Source organism: Mytilus edulis, chromosome 4 (assembly GCF_963676685.1).
Source record: "Mytilus edulis chromosome 4, xbMytEdul2.2, whole genome shotgun sequence".
In the NCBI taxonomy this organism is placed as follows: Eukaryota; Metazoa; Mollusca; class Bivalvia; order Mytilida; family Mytilidae; genus Mytilus; species Mytilus edulis.
Window position 1 is genome coordinate 93,277,552 of NC_092347.1, and position 22,308 is coordinate 93,299,859.

General features: G+C 30.8%; 1 protein-coding gene across 1 annotated transcript; it reads left to right on the forward strand.

Moving 5' to 3' along the window:
• Positions 1–221: 221 nt before the first annotated feature.
• Positions 222–22,025, forward strand: LOC139521086 (gonadotropin-releasing hormone receptor-like). Its single transcript, XM_071314353.1, has 4 exons — positions 222–914; positions 14,873–15,074; positions 18,810–19,098; positions 20,458–22,025. The coding sequence occupies exons 1-4, from the start codon at positions 408–410 to the stop codon at positions 20,717–20,719; spliced, it is 1,260 nt and encodes a 419-aa protein (XP_071170454.1). The 5' UTR covers positions 222–407; the 3' UTR covers positions 20,720–22,025.
• The last annotated feature ends 283 nt before the right edge of the window (positions 22,026–22,308 follow it).

The window sequence follows — 22,308 nt, forward strand, 5'->3', positions numbered from 1 at the left end:
AATATAAGATATCTATCTGATGAGATTTTGTCATATATCTTCAATTAACTGGCATAACATATCGTTTTCACGGTTAATGTTTAATGTCAATCAAGCAGCTGCTACATGATTTGACCAATAAGGCTATACATAAGCCTTATACGGGAAATAAAAATAAGTAGCGAATCAATGCATGTCATAGTATAAGAATATAAATATGGTTTAACATACATGATATTTCATTTGAACGATTTCCATTATTACCTCAAGTATATTAATAAAACTTAAGTGGTAATAATTATTTCTAAAAGTAAAATTAGCATGCATCAAATTTAAAGCTTAAAGTTTTAAATCAAATAACAAGAAAACTCGTTTCTGTTGGAATGTTACTCAATAATTATACCTATTGAAGAATATTATTCGGTGCTATGGATAAGAATTTTACATATAATTTGACGTTTGTAATTGATGAAAACGATACTCGTACGAGATGGACACTTCAAAGTGGACAACCACCAACATTCAATGAAGCTCTTATGACCAGAACTATTGTGTTTAGTCTAATGTTTTTAATGGCTTTGATAGGAAACACAGCAACACTTATCCAAATGTACAGAATACGGAAGAGAAGATCAACAATAAATATATTAATTGTTAATTTGGCAGTAGCTGATTTGTTAATTACATTTTTTATAATGGGCGTTGATGCCGCATGGGCTTCAACAGTCCAGTGGTATGCCGGAAACGTCATGTGTAAACTAGTTAAATTTGGTACTGCTACAGGTTTACTTGCGTCAACCTATATTACTGTTGTGATCAGTTTGGACCGATGTTGCGTGATTATGGACCCTATAAGTCGTCACAAAGCTCCAAGACGAGTCAAAATCATGATTGTTATATCTTGGATACTCAGTGCCTTATTTAGTTTACCACAGGTAAGTTACTTTTCATCACAAGTGCTATTTTAATCTTGAGTATAACTACTAGTATTTATTTTTCTGTAAAACAAAACAGTCGTGGCAAAAGGAATTTATATTGTTAACACATACCACAAGCTTATTTCTGTTGATTACACAAACACAAAGATAAATTCTATTTTCATTATATTATTTTGATTCAAAGTAATTGGGGATTTGTAATTAGAAACAGTTATAACGTGTTCATGCTTTGCCAAATAATATATATTGAACAGTATATATCCACTTGTTTTGTTTTCGAGCTGCAGGTTGTTTAAAATAGTACTACTGTATACGGTTGATATATGGCAAAAGCACGTTATGAGAATAGAATAAAGTAAACTATATGATGAAAAACTAGAGATCAGCAGCTAGCATGTGCGTTCATAGAACGGACGTAGGTTTATTTACTATACACTCTCTTATAAAATCATTTAATCTGAGTTATCTCCGCTGACATAAATACATGGTATAGTTTCAATTGGTTATCAGCTGACAAAATGTGCCTTTTACTTACAAGAACGATCCAACAAGATAGAATTAAAGAAATTGGGTTTACTTTAAATTTGGGTTTGCTAATTTTCAGTAAAAAAGACTGACATTGCCGCTATTTGTGATTAAGAATTAATTTGGACCCCCACAATCTACCTTAAAACAGTTAATTTGAAATGGTACAGTTAGTTTCTTAACGTTTTGAATTGCGTGTATTTCTTTTATTCGTAAGAACTGACAGTCTTATTTTAGACGATTGAAATGTTGAAAATCATCGTGTGTAAGCCACATTAGAAGCTATGTATGAGTTTTACTGTCCCTCTGGTATCTTTCGTCCCTCTTTTCTTTTAAAACCAAATGATCAATGATAGAACTAACTTCGTACAGGAGCATAAGCAATTATGAAATCCAATAATTTGGAACTGTGAAATGAAACACATAGTTTTGTTAAGTTCGAGCAGAAAACATTTGGTATTGGTTTTTATTATTAACAATACTTGGAAGGACACTTGAATTATCAAACTTATTCATGATCAAATGTGTTGACCTCACAGTAATTGTCATTTACATACATTTGTATTAACCATATTTGCGTCATTGCCTGAAGTTCAAAACTATATCTGCATAGCGGTTGATGCCTCACAAATAGGGTACGCTTTTCGTGTAAACTTAATCAGAACCGTTCCTATATGAATGTATTTTCTCTGTTATTTATTATTGATTTGCACATCAAGATGGGCATAAGTTGAAGAAGACCACAAAACATAATTGATTCGAAAGAAAAATCCACCAGAAATCATCATGGTATAAATGATAAAAACATAAAAAGGAAAACAAGAGTTCCAAAAACACAAAAAGGAAAACAAGAGTTCCAAAAACCTTGCTATTCCGCTAAGCAAGCACAGTTTATGCCACTAGCAACTTTCGTAGTGCTTCTCATGGCAAGTAAACTTAGCAAATACGATATATTAACCTAGGTAAACTACGTCCTTACATAATTTTAACTCCCCTCTAACATCATTAGACATGATGATAACCATTCTGCAAACACCATACAAAGAACACTATTCAACCTCATCAACTCTTATTTGCAGCATTTGTTACTTGTCCGATTAAACAAGAATCTATCATGCAACAAGTTTCAGGATATTGAACATTTCAACATATTTATTTAAATGGGATTCATACAGATTGTTGTTGTGTCTCCAGTGTTCTCCTAAATGTAAACATTATTGAAATAAAAGTATGTGGTAATTTGACAGTGATTGCCCTTTAATAACATTAAATGTTATCTAATGCGTCATTGCAAGAAGTTTGTACAACGTTAGGGTAACTTATATTTTTATACTAGTAATACGTTTATTTTATTTTAGCTATAACCTATCTTGATATTTAATTGAGTTTATATTTCATGGTGAGACATGCATCCATCGTAACTTAATATATCGTTATTACATGTCTCGCTGTATTCTGATTTATGCGATTCTCGCAGATATTTTAACTTATTTTTTGTTCATTAAAATAGTCAGTTTATACCAAGCAGACACATCAAAATCATTCAAGAAACCACACAAACATAGCAAACATTAACCATTATCGTTACTATAGTTACCTGACATAGTGTTCATGTCAAGTAAAAAAAAAACCTCACAAAATTTAAATATCTTTAAAGTGACTTACATGTAGTCTCTTCTCTACCCAAAAAAATCATAAAAAGACAAAACGTGTAACACTCTTTACATTCAAATACTAAAATTTAAGTGTAAGTCAAGCATTGAGATTTTAATTTTTATACAATGGGAAATTCTTAATTACATTGAAATAGTTTCATTCAATGTTATTTGTTTGTTATGTTATGTTTTTAAATGAAAACTAGACAGTTTCTAAAAAAGACTTTCTAAAAAACAGTAAGCGACATGATGTTTACTACGAAATGATGTCACATTTGATTTCAAGCCCTTCCACGACATTTTTGTTTTAATGAAGGCGAATAAAGGGACTTTTGCGTTACTTCAATTTATTTTGGCATCTATGATGGGTTTAATGAAGTTTTATCATCCCTCGTTTTATAGTATTTCAACATGTGTACATCTTTTGAAGCTGTAATGATGAATGTCATAAATCAGGGAATGCCATAAAGATTTCTCTTGTTTTATTAATTTGTTCATATCATGGTTTCACTTAATTTCTCAACTGGTAATACTTAAACTATTATGTATCCTTATAAATGCGTTAAAATGGATCCTGTCAATCAAAATTTGAATTCAATATCGACTCGAAATCCTATTTTATATCATTTAGATATTATATAACTTGAAAGCATGTTTTATTACCATAAAAGAGGGACGAAAGATACCAAAGGGACAGTCAAACTCATAAATCTAAAATAAACTGACAACGCCATGGCTAAAAATGAAAAAGACAAACAGAAAAACAATAGTACACATGACACAACATAGGAAACTAAAGAATAAGCAACACGAACCCCACCAAAACCTAGGGGTGATCTCAGGTGCTCCGGAAAGGGTAAGCAGATCCTGCTCCACATGTGGCACTCGTCGTGTTGCTTATGTGATTACAAATCCGGTAAATAGTCTAATTCGGTAGGTCACATTCATGAAAGGGAAGGGGATTGTAGTTACGACGTAAGGAACATATCCGATATCATTTGTGAAACGGTTATTCCATAACGGTCAACCAACTCGTGATGGCGTCCGTAAAATTTACGAAGGGATGATTTCAACTTCACCATTCGGAACTCTTGGTTTAATAGCTTCCTTGTGAGCAGTAACCCTCTATCAAGAAAATCATGATAGGAAGTGCAAGCACGGGAATATCGTATCAATTGGGAGATATATACCCAATATACAGGTGTTGCTGGAATGCTGCATAAACGGTACAAATTGTTTTGCACTAGGTGCGTATTTTGACAATGACTTTTATATCTTGATTTTTTTAATGAGGTTTTGACATTGAAAGCATATATTTTAAAATAGTTCCTGCTAGCTTCACATAATATGTAGACATCTGTGTATTACTATAAATTTTGGCTCCCTGTGTTGTAGGTGTTTAGTGATTAATGTCGAACAGCTACTGTCTCTTTGACGTACACACGCGTCCTCGTTTATTCTCACTTATTTTAGATCTGTTTAGGACAAATGCAATTTAAGAAAATTTTGCGGTGTTTCCTTATGTTATTCTTTTGACTGTCTGCAGATTAACTTAAAATATTGGAGACGTATTTATTTTAAGTATCACATGTTTTACTTGTGACACTGGGATAATTCAAAAAGCATTTATCGCTTGAGATTTTCTTTATCAACGACTCGAATTTAAAGAAAAAACTTGATTGTTGAGATGTTACAATAATGAACTATTTGATTTAAATCTTTTCCCTAAACAGTAAAGACCGCCCTAATGAACGACATGCATGATAAAATTACAGCGTGTAATGTGGTGAAAATATGAACATAATGATTGCATTGTTTAAAATTCGTTACATAGTGAACATTAAAAGTAAAAGTAAAAAGATTATTTGCAAGGCATTTTGTTGCTTCCACAGTCTAAATGAAGCCAATTAGGTGTGTTTTTGACGTACACATTTATCATTCAAGTCCAAGTTAAAATTTGAATAGTATTGCATATTAAAAGAGCACCATTTTCATGTAAAATTCATGGTCGTTAAAGTATCCTACGTACTTTGTAACTACAAGTAATGCTAAACAAAGTAGAATTGTTTTTCAAACTTTGATAAGTGTTATATCTTGTGACTGCCTAAGGTATATATGGGGATAACTGAAGATTCTTAAATTGCAAAAACATAATTCTTCCTATGATTAAGAGTCTATTAAATTTACTGTTTACAATTTTTTGAAATACTAAGGCTTTTCTACCTCAGGCATAGATCACCTTAGCTGTATTTGGCAAAACGTTTAGGAATTTTGGTTCTCAATCCTCTTCAACTTCGTACTTTATTTGGCCTTTTCAACTTTTTGGGATTCGAGCGTCACTGATGAGTCTTTTGTAGACGAAACGCGCGTCTGGCGTATACACTAAATTTAGTCCTGGTATCTATGATGAGTTTATTTAATAGTTTGGTTTATTTCCGTAGCTAATCAGATTTTATACCACAGTTATATAAAAAAAAACACATTATTTTCATACATTAAACTATAGTATTTAAAAAATAATGAATGTCCAAAATTGTAAGTTTCAGTTTCATTGTGTACATTGATAAAGTCACTAGATACGAGAAGATTTGGTATGAGTGTCAATGAAACAAATCTCCATCCAAGGCACAATTTTTAAAAGTAGACCATTATATCTTAATATACAAAATCTGAAAACAATTACACATACAGACATTTATATCCAATCATTAATTCTCATAATGTTCTTAGTTTTTTCAATATAATGTTGAAAGCTTTTAACCAAATGTTCACATCGAATAAATATAACATTTTTTCTTCAGGTTGACATTCCAGCTTAAGGTTTACTATTTTTGTTAAGTTATCAGTTTTCGTTGTTTCGGTTATTATCTATTATTACATTTAGTGATGCGTTTTAAATCACTTTTGTTCGATATATTTTGAAAAATGAGTTGCAATTAACTGACATACACACGACATAATTCGAGTAATTGCATGTGTACTAATGAGGATCAAAGATTGATAAAGGTTTTTCCATTTTCATGATTTTAAAAAGAAAATTGCGTGTACAACTGTAAATAATTCGCAGTTTTAACTAATGATCGATGTTTTATATTTGAAAATTAATGATGCAACGAAGGTATCCAATCGTCGCTTTTATTCGAAAAGCCGAGGCAAATGTGCATTTTACAAAGCATTTGTTTCATTGGATTTCAAAAATCAAAATAGCTGACTATGACTTGTTTTACGACAGCCATTTCAGAATTCTTCTGATATTATTTAAACAGAGAAATATCCGCGATGCGAGACCATAATAATATGTTTTGTTCTTGAATTTATGGTTTCTGTTGCTAATATTAGTTGATGTCTCGTTTATATGGAAAAGGTAGAATTTTCGAAGATATATTCTTTTTTGAGTTTATGCGTTCACCAACATTGTTGACAAGACAGGTGGACGGACAGAAAAAGAGACGGGCAAATAACTAGACAGACAAATATTGTTTTTTGGGATCGTTGCATCTGCGATGATGGATTTTAATAATACGCTATGAGTATAACTTTATAAGTGCATAAGTTCAATATCATCATATTACAAACATAAATAGTTTTGTTGCTATTGTTTGTTGTTATTTAGCAATTAAAGAAATAAGACTTTCTAATAGTACAAATATCATAACTAAACCCACATTAAGAAAGTACCATAGGCTTCAAAGGTTACATAAAGATATATTAATCCTATTTCATTGTAATACCAGGTGTTATGATAAGTTTATGGTTTCTGTTTTCACAGAATATAACAACATCCAAACAGAAACCATAAACTTTCTCTTTAGACATATAAATGGAGAACTATAATAATTTTAGGAGTACTCTGGACGTAATCTCCTAAAATGACATTTCAAAACGAAACCATTAACAACGTAAAACTTCCACTTTTAATGTAAACTATTAATACCAAAGAGCACGAGATGTTTTAATTAGTTTCGATACATGAAAACGATATCGTTTTGAACTTCTGATTAAAAGTGCAATTTTACTGTTATGCATCTTCGAGTTATCTTCCAAAATTACTTCTGCTCAAAAATAGTTGGTTAAAAAAGTTAAAGATACTAATAAAGAGATGTGCCAAATACTCAACCATCAACGATTACAATGGAATAAAGAAAAGGTAAAGACACTCAACTTTGCTCTTTTGTAGGAGTGTTGTCTCTTTTGCACATTCCCATTTTTTTTTAATAATCATTGATGCCAAAAGTGCGTACGGTCAACGAAAGATTCATTTTTGACGCTCAAATATAAAAATTGGAAAGCAAAATAAAGAAAAAGTATGGTTGACACTACATTCCTAAATGATTTACCAAACAAAATACGAACGACATACACTGGATCATATGCTCCTAACAGTTTAAGAATATAATAAACAAATATAAAATTTGAATCACTATAACAATCAATCAGGCTGTATGGTTTAATTGCGACATCGACTATCAATTTGTTTAATAGGTACAAAAAACAGACAGCTTGGACAACTTACAGATAAACTGATATTGTGGTTTACTATGATATTATTTTCTAGGGTTTTGAGCGTTTTAAAAGAATGAATATTAACCATAAGAAGATTTCCTTTAACTGAATTTGTACTTCTATTATCAATAATATTCCAAGAGTAATAATACTAATGAATTTGACTTTTGTTTTTAACGGCTACTTTTTATCTCACGTGTCCCAAAACTGCAGGAGAAGTGCCACACAACAGTTATCAGGGCAAAATTCGTCACTCAATTCCTCACAATATATTATTTCCATCGAAAGACAATGTTTAAGAATGTTCTATTTTTTTTAGGATAAATCTAGGTTGAGATAAAATGTCGAAGCTTAAATGTTCATTAATTATAGATCAATAAAGAAATAAATGTAGTTAATATAGTCAATCGGGTTCAAATAGGAGTTATGACAAGCGAACGACAATGCCTACTGTTAATATTTGTTTACTGTTCAGAAAACAAGATTTTATTTTTTTTTATTTTTTTGTGTGTTTTAATGCCACTTTTAAGCACCGTATTTAGGCTAGTTTTGACTGGCTAGTGATTACTAAAGTAACTACCTAGACCACTTGGCCAACAAGGTCCCAGAAAACAAGAGTAGATTGAAATAAACTGCATAAAGTAACAATGATCAACAGGACGATATTTACTAACAAATAAAATTGTCGAAACTATTCTGACAACTTAAAGGAGTAATTTTCCCCATATGTGTTTCTTCGTTGGAAACTAAAGTTAAAAGCAGTTCTGGCCAGCAGGACGATCAAAACAAATACGTCAAACATTGATATTGCTTTAAACAATTGCTTTTACTCATTTGTTAATTGGTAACTGTGATAGATAGAAAGAAATTGTTAATAACAAATGCTCTTCCGAAAAGGATCTACAAATGGGTCAAAATTGCCGAAATAGACAGCTGACAATTTATAGAAGATAGCCTTGTAAAGACAATTTAGTCTTATTTCTTCTTAACGCAGAAACTTTTAAAACGTTTAAGTACACAAATACCGAATTCCGAGGAAAATTCAAATTAGAAAGTCCGTAATCAAATGGCCAAACCAAAAGCTCAAACACATTAAACGAATGGATAACAACTGTCATATTCCTGACTTGGTATAAAAAAGAGAGACATTGTCAAAAAAAATAAATAAGAATAGAATAAGCTAAATCTCCAATCGATTATTTCTATAAGTTATTACCTTTAAGGATGATTTTAATTCATTTGTCGCGTTTTGTTGAAACTAATCCAGAAAGTCTCAAGGCATTGTTTAACTTCTATTCAATAATGCTCCGTAAGCGATATAGTTTCCATGGAGCCCCTAGTTTAGTCTTGACATTATTTTCTTTTCACAATCAGGTTTCATCATCTTGAAATGAAAAGACAATTGCCAACGTCAGACTAATTAGGGTTGTGTATGGTTTTAAGTGGTTTTAGATCAATTGAAAACACCCTCTCGTTAATCACATTGAAACAGTAATCATTTCTTTAATAACATTACCAGCAACGTCTGAACTTTTCACGTAAATGTTCTGCTTAATTTGAACAAAGAAGGTAATCCTTCTCTCTCTCTCTCTCTCTCTCTCTCTCTCTCTCTCTCTCTCTCTCTCTCTCTCTCTCTCTCTCTCTCTCTATCTTTCTTCGACAAAGTACTTACTTACAATGTATCGATGCAGAAAAATACATAATCACATAATAATTACATATTCTTTAAACTACTATTATTCTATATTATATATTTTGCAGAAAATTTCATTGAAAATTAAATGAGATTATGTTCTTCTCGCAACTAATGTGAAATGTAAATGCTAAATTTAACTCTAAAAATCGTTAAAATAAAGATTTATTTACAAAATTGTTATTTCTGCATACATGTCGCCATATGGCAATCAACTTTTAAAGTTTTTTTTCCTTATAAATCTCTCATCTCCCTTTTATGAATAAATGATAGCAGCAACACTATAACAATGCCTACAAGACAAATATTAAATCTTGACACAGAAAAGGCCAATATATAACACCTAACCATAACGATAGAATACATAGAGGCAAATAACTATTTCCGAAACACGTCACAGAAAACTATAGATTGAGAAAAATGAAACACCAAGAAAATTGTGTAGTAATATTAACCATGAAACTATGTAAAGAACCAAATTATTTACTGTGGTATAATGTGTATGTAATATCATTTTCAAAAACAGTTTACTAGTGTTGAAAGGCCACAATAAGAAACAACATCGTTCCACGGATCTTGTGTATGCAACAGTTATGTCTTTCATACACCTCTCCTTCTATGAATGAATCACTCGCCATTCAAATTCATACTCCGTCAAAACATTGTAATCGGCAACCGGAAAATGTAGTGAAATTCTAAATCAAATGACTATACTGGTATCTAAAGATTTATGACAAGGACAACTACGACTCTCGAGAGTTGAAGTGTCGATTTCAATCATCCGTAATTATTTTCAAAACGCGTGAAATGATCTTTTTGTAATGTCTTATACGGTACAACATGTTTAACTATGTCAGCCGTGATATTACAACAAAATTATTGTATTTTTCCCTTACATCATTACTTCATCCGATTGAAATTATGCAACCTTAACATTATGTCTGTTATATCTATACTTGAATATGTCTTGTATTAACTAATGCATAACTGGTCTTGACATATCTGTCAGTTAGACATATTTGTTTTGTATAATCATGATCATTAAGATCAAACCGCTTTTAAACTCATTTAAAAAAGCAACATTCAACATTGAAAATACATAAAATGATTCATAAGTATATATTTCCTGTGAAATGGAAGGTCAAAGACTGTTTGTATAGAAAATTTGTGTTTAGAAATGCTTGTCTTTTGATTGTATTTACAATCAAATAATAAAGATAAATAATAATGGTTCATAATAAAATGGAAAAAGAAGAAGACGATATATAAGAAAGCCTCTTGGTTTATTTCAACTCATTAACGGCGTAATTCCTTTTTATATATTGGAAAGATAAATACAAACCGTTACATGTTTAAAGAAGGATCGAAGGAGTTTTAATATCCGAATGCTTTGTTATTTTACTGGTCATTCTGGCACAATTCGTCACTCCTTACAATAGATTATTTCCATTGAAAGACAATGTTTAAAAATGTTCTTTTTTTAAGGATAAATCTAGGTTGAGATAAAATGTCGAAGCTTAAGTGTTTATTAATTCTTGATCCATAAACAAATAAATATAGTTAATATAGTCAATCGGGTTCAAATAGGAGTTATGACAAGCGAACGACAATGCCTACTTTTAATATTTGTTTACTGTTCGGTTTTCATATCCGAATGCTTTGTTATTTTACTGGTTATTCAGTGAACTAGTACTGACCGAGATAATAAGAATTCAAACTTAAGTCCACGTAGATTTTACTTTCAACGCTATTAGTTCGACATTAGGTATTCAACGTATACGCAAATATCACAATGGAAACAAACCATACTCGTAAAATTGATTTTAATATATGATAGGTAACAGCTCTTTATATTTTTCACGGGCGGATACTATGACGTTAAGAAAACCATTTAGCTTATACCTTAGAAATTTATATCACATGTCAATATAGTCTATGTACATGTCATACGTTCTTGAAGAGATATAAGAAACTTAACAAGCAGACTGACTTTAACAATAACGATGTTTAAGGATACCCAGTATTATTGCTTGTACCTCTTTGTTCATAGATTCAAATAAGAAGATGTGATAAGAGTGCCAATGAAACAACTTTGTATCCAAGGCACAATGTATAATAAGTTGACAATTATAGGTCAAAGTACGGCCTTCAACACGCAGCATTGGCTCACACAGAACAACAAGCTTTAAAAGGCCCCAAAATAACTAATGTAAATCAATTCAAACAATACAACCAACGGTCTAATATGAAAACGAGAAACAGGAAACATCTATGAGGCAAACAAACAAATAACAACCAGTGAACAAACGGTTCTTAACTTGGGGGCGATTTAAAACGTTTTGACAGGCGCCAATCTTCATCCTAACCTGAGACAGTAGTGCACTTTTACAACATAAAAAGACACACTAGACAATAGAGTTTGTCAAGAAGAAAATATCCAATTTATATCCGAATACACAGTAAAATTACAAGAAAAAAATATACCAGAAATGTTGAAAATAAGAAAGTATTAATATATAAATTACACATAGCTGAGAGGGTGATAGAGCAGATTGTAACCCCGAGAAAACATTTTTAACCGCGGCGTCATGTACATAACAACGTTATAGGTAATAGAAACGTTATGGGTATTAGAAAAATTAACAAAATTGAAGCAAGCCGTTTTATTTTTTTTAATTTGACAGTTAAAGGATAGAATCTGAGCCAAAACGTAGAAATTAAGCATAGTCTTAATACCTTGATGTAAATTCAATTCATTGTCCTTTAAATTATCGTTTTTTTTATTTTTCTGGCCGAGAGGGTGACATTCAAAAAAAATTGTTACCCGCTCAGCCATGTGATAGAGTAAGTTAACACTCTCGTTTTAGCCAATCAAAATATGAAGTTTCAACGTGAAGTATAATAAAAAAAAAAATAACGTCCACAAAGGTAAATCTACAAAACTGGGAAGCCAATAAGACCTAGAAAATTCAAAGGCATGACTACACAACCAATGGAAACCTTCTTTTTAACTTCACTTTTGACTTTTACTTGGTACATGCTAGTGACTGTTAAAAATCAATATGATTTTTAAAGAAAAAAACGCACCTTGCATATAAAGATATGTAAGATGATTTGTATTTCTCTAAAGAAAAACAAAAAGTACCGAACGCCGAGACACATTTGGAACGGAAAGTCCTCATTTAAATAGCTAAATCAAAAGCTCAAAAACAAACAAAAAAATGATAACATATTCCTGACGTGGTACACACATTTTAGTATGCAGCAATGATAGATTAAACCTGGTGTTATAGTTAGTTATATCTCTCACTTGTATAATATCGCATACTATATAGAAAAAGGAAGATGTGGTGTGAGTGCCAATGAGACAACTCTTCATCCAAATAACAATTTATAAAAGTAAACCATTATAGGTCAATGTACGGCCTTCAACACGGAGCCTTGGCTCATACCGAACAAAAAGCTATAAAGGGCCCCAAAATTACTTGTGTAAAACCATTCAAACGGGAAAACCAACGGTCTAATCTATATAAAAAACGAGAAACGAGAAACACGTAAAAATTACATTAACAAACGACAACTACTGAACATTAGATTCCTGACTTAGGACAGGTGCAAACATTTACTACTCCATTATTGACAATGATGTGTGAACAATTCAAACAAACACAATAGGTAAACTTTTAAAAAAATTTGATACAGAAGTCAACATTGTGTTATGGTCGGAATTACTTTAAAACAAAGACAAAATATGATACACAGATTCAGAGAAATTACATTTTTATTATCAAGGGCCTACTCTGTACAAAAGTGTTTCTGATTAGCTGTGCATAAATTGAATAATTTTAGCATTCGTTTCTGTCGTAAAAGCGTTTGCTCTAAGCAATATATATTGAATTACAGACAATATATTTTGTATTTTGCGAAGAAGCCAGTATGGAAGATAATTATAAGAAATATAGAACTTAGAATATCGAACTATAACAGGTTACATCTATGCATTAGTTAAAACCAATAAAATTCGTTAAACATATTTCCAAACCAAGGAAATTCATTAAACATATTTCCAAACAACAAGGATTCTTTGGTGTATACATGTATGTGTACAGTTATTCAGGAAATGTTGACTAAAAGTTAGTTTGAATGTCCTTCGAGGTCGACTGTCAACAGATTACATAGAAGTTAGGTCTAGGTACTTGACGCCAAACTGATGAAAATAAAAAACACACATTCAGACTTGTAGTTGATGAAAACTTTAGAAATAAAACCACGGATACACGTTTTTGTTCCCTATTTATTATTAGTATATCAGGTTTAAATTGTCCATGATTATTTTTGTTTTCCTTGTCCAGAAACTTTTATTTTAGTAACTAAAGATGAAGTTCTTGAATGCATATAATATGAATTGCTTTGTATATACCTTTAATATTCTAATCATACTTAAAATAGCATAATACTTTATTCTACTATTATTCAATGGTCACGATAATATCAACTAATATTAATTAAAAATAAATCGTCAATCCATTCAATTGCAGTCGTCACTTAAAGGTGAATACAATACAACTCATTCTGGGTTACCCGGGGCAAATGTCATGACGACCATTTCCTTTACAAATATAACCTTCACATTGGAGAATTGATTCATTTACAAATCGTGCACTATACATTAGTTTTTGAATCATGAGTGCAAGATGATTAAAGGGATTAAACAACAACAACTTCGGATTGATAAATACAAAGGATAGTTTTACAATTAAACACTATCAATCCAGTCAAAAGATATATGCCAAATAAATGTCACCTCCATATGTTCAAATTCATGTGGAAAAGAACAATATTAAGATTATTATCAAGGACTTAATATTTCAAATAAGCAAAAACATTTGAATGATCACAACCTTTAGGTAATACAATGAAAAACACCTTATTGAACGAAAAGTTTAACAGGGCTATAAATTAATTCAGATTTGTTGACATAACGGGCAAATTTGTCAGAAAACATATCAACTGTATCTTTTTAAAACGTTCGTGCAAGAACCTTGTTTTTTTTCAAAAACCTTTTACAAAAAAAAAAGAAAAAACACAAAAAAATAGTGAAATCCGAGGAAAATTCAAAAAGGAAAATCCAAAATCAAAAGGCAAAATCAAAAGTCCAAACTCATCGAACAAATGGATAACAACTGTCATATTCCTGACTTGGTACAGGCATTCTCTAAAGTAGAAAATGGTGGATTGAACCTGGTTTTATAGCTAGCTAAACCTCTCAGTTGTATGACAGTCGCATCAAATTCCATTACATTGTCAACAATGCATGAACAAAACAAACATACTCAAAGAGTAAAAAATGTCAAAAATAGGGGTACAGCAGTCAATATTGTGTTATCATCTTAATATCACTATAGATAAACAGTGTTAAGTATCTGACTAAATTAAATCTTTAGAGAGAAAAAAAATGTATTTTAAAGATTTTTAAACATTTGTATATAGCTAGGTAATGCATATATAATTGAATATAAGAAAAATGTATAACATATTATTATATAGAACTTTTTAATGACAAACCAATTATATTTCAGGTTTTCATTTTTAGTGTACTAAGAGGGCCATTTGAGGAAGATTTTTATCAATGTATAGACAAAAACTACCCGATGAAGCAATATCAGAAAATGTACAACTTGTTTTCACTGATAACCCAGTTTATGATACCTTTAGGAATAATGGTTGTGTCGTATGGTCTAATATTTTATACAATATCTAAATCATCTAAAGCTTTTAGAGGTAAGTACAGTGACTAAATAATCTCACGTTAAAACTGATTTTAATTGTAAATTAACATTTATTGTGTAGTCAATCAACCTACCGTTAAGATGTAGTTGATTTTGTTTACCCACAGTGGTATTAATCTGTCATTAAGTTATTATAATATTTTTTTTTAATTCTCACAATTAGTGCAATTTGAATAATGAATGTCCCTTCCCTTATCCTAACTGGCGCAGCTGATTATACATTATACATGAATCTCGGATATTTAAATGAACTTTCTATATATGTTCATTTTGCCTGTTTGGAATGTAATTAACTGTACCGCAGTCAAACTGTACAAAATAATGCTCGCTACAATGTGTTTTTTTTATTTTAAACCGAAAAGGCAAGTTTTTCGCAAGCCTAGTTGAGTTCGTCTTAACCGTTTCAAAACGTTTTATTACATTTTTTCACGTGTTTGAAATTATATTTATGATCTAAATATTCGTATTTCAAATGAAACACAAACGGTCGAATTAATAAAATCCGACGTCTCACAAGTTTTTACTAAAGTAATTGACAACTATTTTTATGTTCAATCTGAACTACTAGTATTGTATCACGAAATTCAATCCTATCATTCAAATTGTGTTGTCGATATAGACATATTAGCACCTTTTGTTTTTTTAGCATTATATACTTTTAGTCCAGTCAAACAAAGGTTTAACCTCAAACTTATTGCAACAGAAAATGTTTAAGTTCTAATCTATAGCATTAAGCCCCAAATATACACAGAAAAAAAGTCCCGAAAAATCTAACTTGACGAAAACTGAAAATCAGCAGTTTTTATTACCTATGGAAATTAACATTGGAAAGAGAAGATAACTCTGCAAGAATGGGTCTCTTTTGTCAGTTTTTGGTTGATTTTCTTAAATTCATAGAAAGAATGATACTTTCACTGGGTTATAAGTTCGTATTTGACTATATTATATCATCTTTTGCTCATGAAATGTACAAAACCGAAGTGTTAACGGTATTTTTTGGCACATTTTTCATTAAAGAAATTGCAAATTTGTGGCTTTGTGACTATTTTGAAAAAATAATTAGAACATTTGGTATTGTTTATATCAGTAAATTATATTTTGTTCAGCATCTATCTTGTTTGTAAAGGAACTGTAAAGAAACTGTAAACCACAAAAACGAGAATATATGCTGAATTATTTTAATCAAATTTTAGATTATTTACATTGACATGTTGAAAAATTTAATAAAAGGGTTAACTAATGAATTACAAAATCTAGAGTGAAGCTTGATAAAAGATATGAAAAGTTTAGAGTTGTTTATTATACTGTAAAGAAGGCTAAAACATTAAGAATCAATTCATTCTGCTGAATAGAAGCAGTAAAGTTATATGTTTGTATCAATTTTTATTGATAATTCTGCCTTTTTTGCAGAGTTATATCCCATTTCAATGCAAATCTCGATAGGATTATTAAAATCGTTATTTTTGAGTCTTTCTCAAGTTATATATTTTGTTGGACCTTTTTCTTTGTATATTATGGTATAATCATAAAGATAAAAACTTAAAAGTCTTCTGTTGCAATTACTTTAAGGTTGGGGTCCAATTGCTGCTAGATTGACTGGACTATTTCCGTTAAAACATTACATTTATATGAGAGGTGAAAAATATATTAACAAGTTAAATAAAACCAGAGAACACTTTACCAAAAAAGATGTAAAAAAGGAAAACAAATAAAGATAACAACAGAGTACAAATTCGAATTAAAAAAAAAATAAACCAAATTTTAAAACGTGGGTGGACATGAAAAACATTTCCTATAAAATGTGTATGCATGATTCTGTGCATGTTTGCGTGTTCGGAAAAAAAAATAGCATTCTTATCTAATATAAAACTCCAAAATGTTATTACCCATTTTCGTTAAAACCTCTATAAATTCATCAAAACTAATTCCCCCAGTTTTTGTTGTTATCTTATTTTGAAATTATACGTCATTTGAATAGAAGTTGTTTTTAGTCCTTTTAAGTGAGGTAACAACAGATCTGTGTGAATCTAGTTCGATGATACACCGAATTCCATTACACTTTATGCAAGTGCATTACTCTCAATTCCCTTCAACTTCTCGATATTCTAGCATTCAATTTTACACATAAAACATTCAAATTTCCGACTTATTGTGTGAAGGCAAATATTTAAATCCCAACCATTGAACAAATAACGGATAGTTAAAAACAGTTTAAGATCAGCAATCATGTCATCGTTTATCTATGAACGATACACAAGTCCCGTATACACCATACATTTTGTTTTGTTGTTGCACCGTACAAAGTAACCTTACACGTTGTATTTGGAAGTTTACACTTGTCAAAGAATCAAGTCTCTTAAAATATGACCTCATATTTCAATACATCTGTGTATCTGAAAATTTTGTACTGGATAAAAAGCCAATAAAGAAGTTTTCCTTTGTAATAGTATCTACTTTGTTTAGTTTATTATACGACAGATAAATCAAATCAAATGTACTCTAAAAGGAGTAATGACAATTGTTTGGATATGATATCTTCCATGTAAGAAAGCTTTACTTTTCAATAACGATAGTACTTGTTTTGCAAGAACATGTGAAAACATCAGCATACATCTAGCAACCAGACTTACAATTTGGTACAACTAACTTGCCTTTCATCTATAAACGATTTAGCGGTGAATCAATGTGAATAACAAATTAAATACGAAGAGCATTGCAGCGGAAGTTGTGCAAAATATGACTGAGGCAAACTTTTCCTCAGGGTGATAATTCCAACTGTTCAATTAATGTGATTATGTCAAATTAATGAATTAACATGTTGAACCTATTTACGTCAAACTTTCATCAGTCAGCTTACGACACTCTAACGGTATAATGAATTTGTCATCGATAAAATGCTTGTCCATATTCTGAATGTCGCTAAATTTAGCCTGCGAATTTACGTACTACATATAAATACCATTCTGAAATGAACATATGAACATTATTGTAATCAAAATAAAAGGACATTATTACAAAATATTATTGGAAAACATTTATCAGACATACTTGTCTGAAAATGGGTGATACAAATATACTTATCTTACCTCCTATACATTTCTAGGAATATGATTGGTTAAAAGCGTCCGCGTGCAAACCGTGTATATTTGATATTAGGTTAGTAGGGAGGCGGGGCTTATCTCATACACGGTTAGTAGTGGAGTTACGTCCCTTTATATTCCTTATTAGGTAAGAAAGGGCGGGGTTTATTTCATACACGGTTAGTAATGGTGTTAGGTCCCTTTATAAAAAACAAAACGGTACTGAGAAAATTTTTTTAAAAGTTCCAACAGACGAAGAAATTGGAAACAAATTCATAAAACACATTTAAACCTTATACAAGTCGTTATTGTTGGCATCTGTTTTTGTAGGATCAATGGAAGTATTTTCTTAGTGCTAACAGTATTGAAGACTTGCTCATTTTGAGAATCACTAGTCTTAATTTCACACGTTAAGATAGTCGGTAAGATAAATTCGTTACATAGTGTGCTAGTGACGTAATACGGTATATATGGGGTCAGTAAATTCCATATGGGGATTCGAGCTTCGCTCTCACCCCATATGGAATTTACTGACCCCATATATACCGTATTAGGTCACTAGCACACTATGTAACTAATAATATATGTAATCAGACAAGAGATCGAAAAATATATGACAAATAGAATATCAAATGCTTTTTTTGCAGAGCCAGAAAATGTTTCTTCGTCGTCCGATGTTGCTAGAGGACATGTGAGAAATGTGTTTATGCGTAGAGCTAAGCGAAAAGCATTGAGAATGTCCATTTTTATTGTTGGAACATTTATCATATGCTGGTTCCCTTACTATGTCATATTTACAAGAAAAGCCTTCAGTGACTCAGAAGAAACATATGATGCTACATTATTAACAGTTTTAACAACGATTGGTCAGTCTAACGCAGTGTTGAACCCTATCATTTATGGAGCTTTTCATATGTGCAAGTTGCATAAACCAAGGTAATTCGAAAAAGCCATTTTTCAAAACCCAGTAATAAATATGACTGTAGTGGTTACATTCTCTTGCTGTTGTTGGTGCGATCTACATATTTCAATTATATTAAGATAAGACCAATTGAAATCCGCCTTGATTTTTAAAAGAGATCAGTGAATGTTATTTCGCTTTTATGGTGCTTTTTTTAATTTATTCTTCACAAGTAAATAAATATGCCAGACGCGCGTTTCGTGTACATACGACTTATTAGTGACGCTCAGATCAAAGTAGTTAAAAAGCTAAAAGTTGAAGAACATAAAGCGAAAACCCAATACTAATTTTGGGTTGTTTGGTTATTTTGGTTGTCGTGATTGGAAAATGTCACTTTCTTATGTTTACAAATATACTAACCATATGAAAACGAATAAAGTCGAAGTCAACCATTAGTTAATAATGTTGAGGTGAAAAGCAATGATAATATAAAACGCGCTAGACTGTATATGTGGTACTCTATATGTCAAGTTAATCGGGCAGTTTTGGACAATATCTAGATCTCATGTAATAAGTTGACGACCAACAATAATAATAGCATGGACTGTATATTTGACAAATAGGATAACATTTTTAATGTTGACCTTGGTGTTGACCGATTGGTTGAGGTAAAAACATTTCAACATAGTATTTACTTTACTCTGTAATCGATATTTCTACTGTTTTGGGAGAGTGTAATAAAAAAAAACTCAGATATAAAAAATAAAAGAGTGGGTAAATCAGAAATGACAAACTCGAACATTATCAACAAACGAAACGTGCGAAAAGGTTCCTGCATACCATGCGTATGAGATGTCTACAGTTAACATTGTTCGAGCATTTTGTTTAATGACATTTCTTTTAAACACGATAATGTGTCAGCTAATACGCTAGCCTCGAATGTGCTCATTTTTAATTATAATAGTTAACAATTGACACTTACTGTCAATTGTCTGTTGTGCACTTAACATTTGCCACAAGATATAATAAATGTGTAAGCCTTACTTACACGGCGCATAAAGACATTTATAATTTATGAGGACTTCATACCGAGCCTTGTATGAAAACAAGATAATACAATTCTGTTGATGGTTATATTCTACAACAGCCTTAGGCAATATAACATTTCCGATTTCGATTTTTTTTTAAAACTTCTTAAGATAAAACCAATTTTGTGCATTTCCACGATCATATCAGTGTCAGTATAGATAAAAAAATTTAAATATTTAGGTTTCAAGAGGAAATCCAAACCCTATTATCTAATTGATAAATTGATTGATATATAGTTGAAAATAAAATTATATACAGCAAAGATGTACATTATAATATTAATTATGTATATCATATATTCACAGATTTATGAAAAGAAACACATCACCAGGTACATGCGATAAAATGCCTTTTATTCGTCGTAACCCCAAAACAGACGACGAACCAGCAAATGGTACAAACATGACATTACTAGCCATGAGGCGGAATACTGTTATAATGTGTAAATGTAATCAAACACCAGTTGTGCTACAAGAATCAACAGTCCCATGTATTATTATTATGTGTAAATGTGAAGAGGGGGTTAAACCAATATCAGAGGAAGTGACATCGTCTGGTGACACGTGATAAACCAGAACAGCATGTTACATATACAAATGTATGTCATGAAAGTTTCTACGATGCCAAAAATATCGAAGTGAAAGTTATTTTTATATATAATGGAAATTATTTTATCCTGATTTGAAGGTCTAATCTGTCTTTCTATTACTTCTATTTTCGGACATTGGAACTACAATGACAAATTTAAGGTCGACATTTTATCATTACATAAAAAGATTTAATTAAATATGTCAAACATATAATTGGGTTCGTCAGACTCGTGTTTTGTCTATATTATAAAACTGATCGGTAAAGTCGTAAAAAGGAATTCGTTTCTTTCTAGCAGCAAAAAAGTTAATGGTGACATTAAAATAAATATTAACGATATCTAAAACCTATTTATGGCACCAACGTGTAGTTAATACTGTCAGAATACCACACGTAGAAAATAATATTTGTTTTGCATCTTGCGGGGGTAACCTGTTCATATTAGGTTTGATACGTCTTTATCTGTATTCTATTGAAATGTCAGGTATATTTTAAAAAATGGAATTCTTATATTCTATTAAAACTGTTAGGAGGGAGTTTTAATTTTAATTTTCAAATAGCTGTATTAAGAAAAAGTGACACGTCATTTGTAGTATGCTTTACCTATGTATGTATAGAATTTATAGTAGATATATTATAAATATAAAAAGACATGATAAGAACTTAATTTGACAACAATAGAAACATACAAATTCATGAGAATTTAAACATATATGTTGTTGTCATGACTACAAACTATACACATTTGTTACACATTGATTATCTTCAAAGATATTTTTATACCTCAAGCTTTAACTTTGTTTGTATGGGTTGGCTGCTGTACCTGTGATTCAAATACAACATCCTTTTTGGTTTAATATGATTTAGAAATAAAAAGAAAAACACAAAACATAATGTAATAAGCTGGTACAAACAGTTTTTATTTGAAATTTTGACCATCGTTCCAGGTTATGGATTATTCCAGGACTTTCTGAGACAGATTGTATCTCTTTATCATATCAAAATTATAAATACATAAATCAATCAATATTGCCGTATTCTGGTAATCTGACAGCTGATTGAATGAAAATGATTCGCTGAAATTATTTTTGTTTGTCTAATGTATATGTTTTACTTTCTTTCAATTTGTGTCTGCTAAATTGCTGACATGATAGCTGGAACAAAGGGGACAATAATCTGTAAAATAGAATGTTGATTTGTTTTATTGATGTTTCAAAATGCTCACTTATAGGATGCGATAAACATGTATAAAATAAAATTTTTGTCATATATATGCATTTTTAAACTGGTGTTTATGTTTTGAATAAACACAAGAACATATGTTGGATTTCTATCGATAACACAGTGAATGTTAGAAATCATAAAGGCAAAAGTCACTGTTATACACATTATGAACAGAGGGAGTGTACCTGATTCTATATCTGACAAAGAGATATCAATTTACTTTTTTTTTCCAACGAAGAATATATGTAGCCGTTTAATGCATAACAAAGGAACTGATACATAATTATGGTATATGGAAATGATTACATTAAACAAGGTTACGAGCATTCCCATTATTTTATATC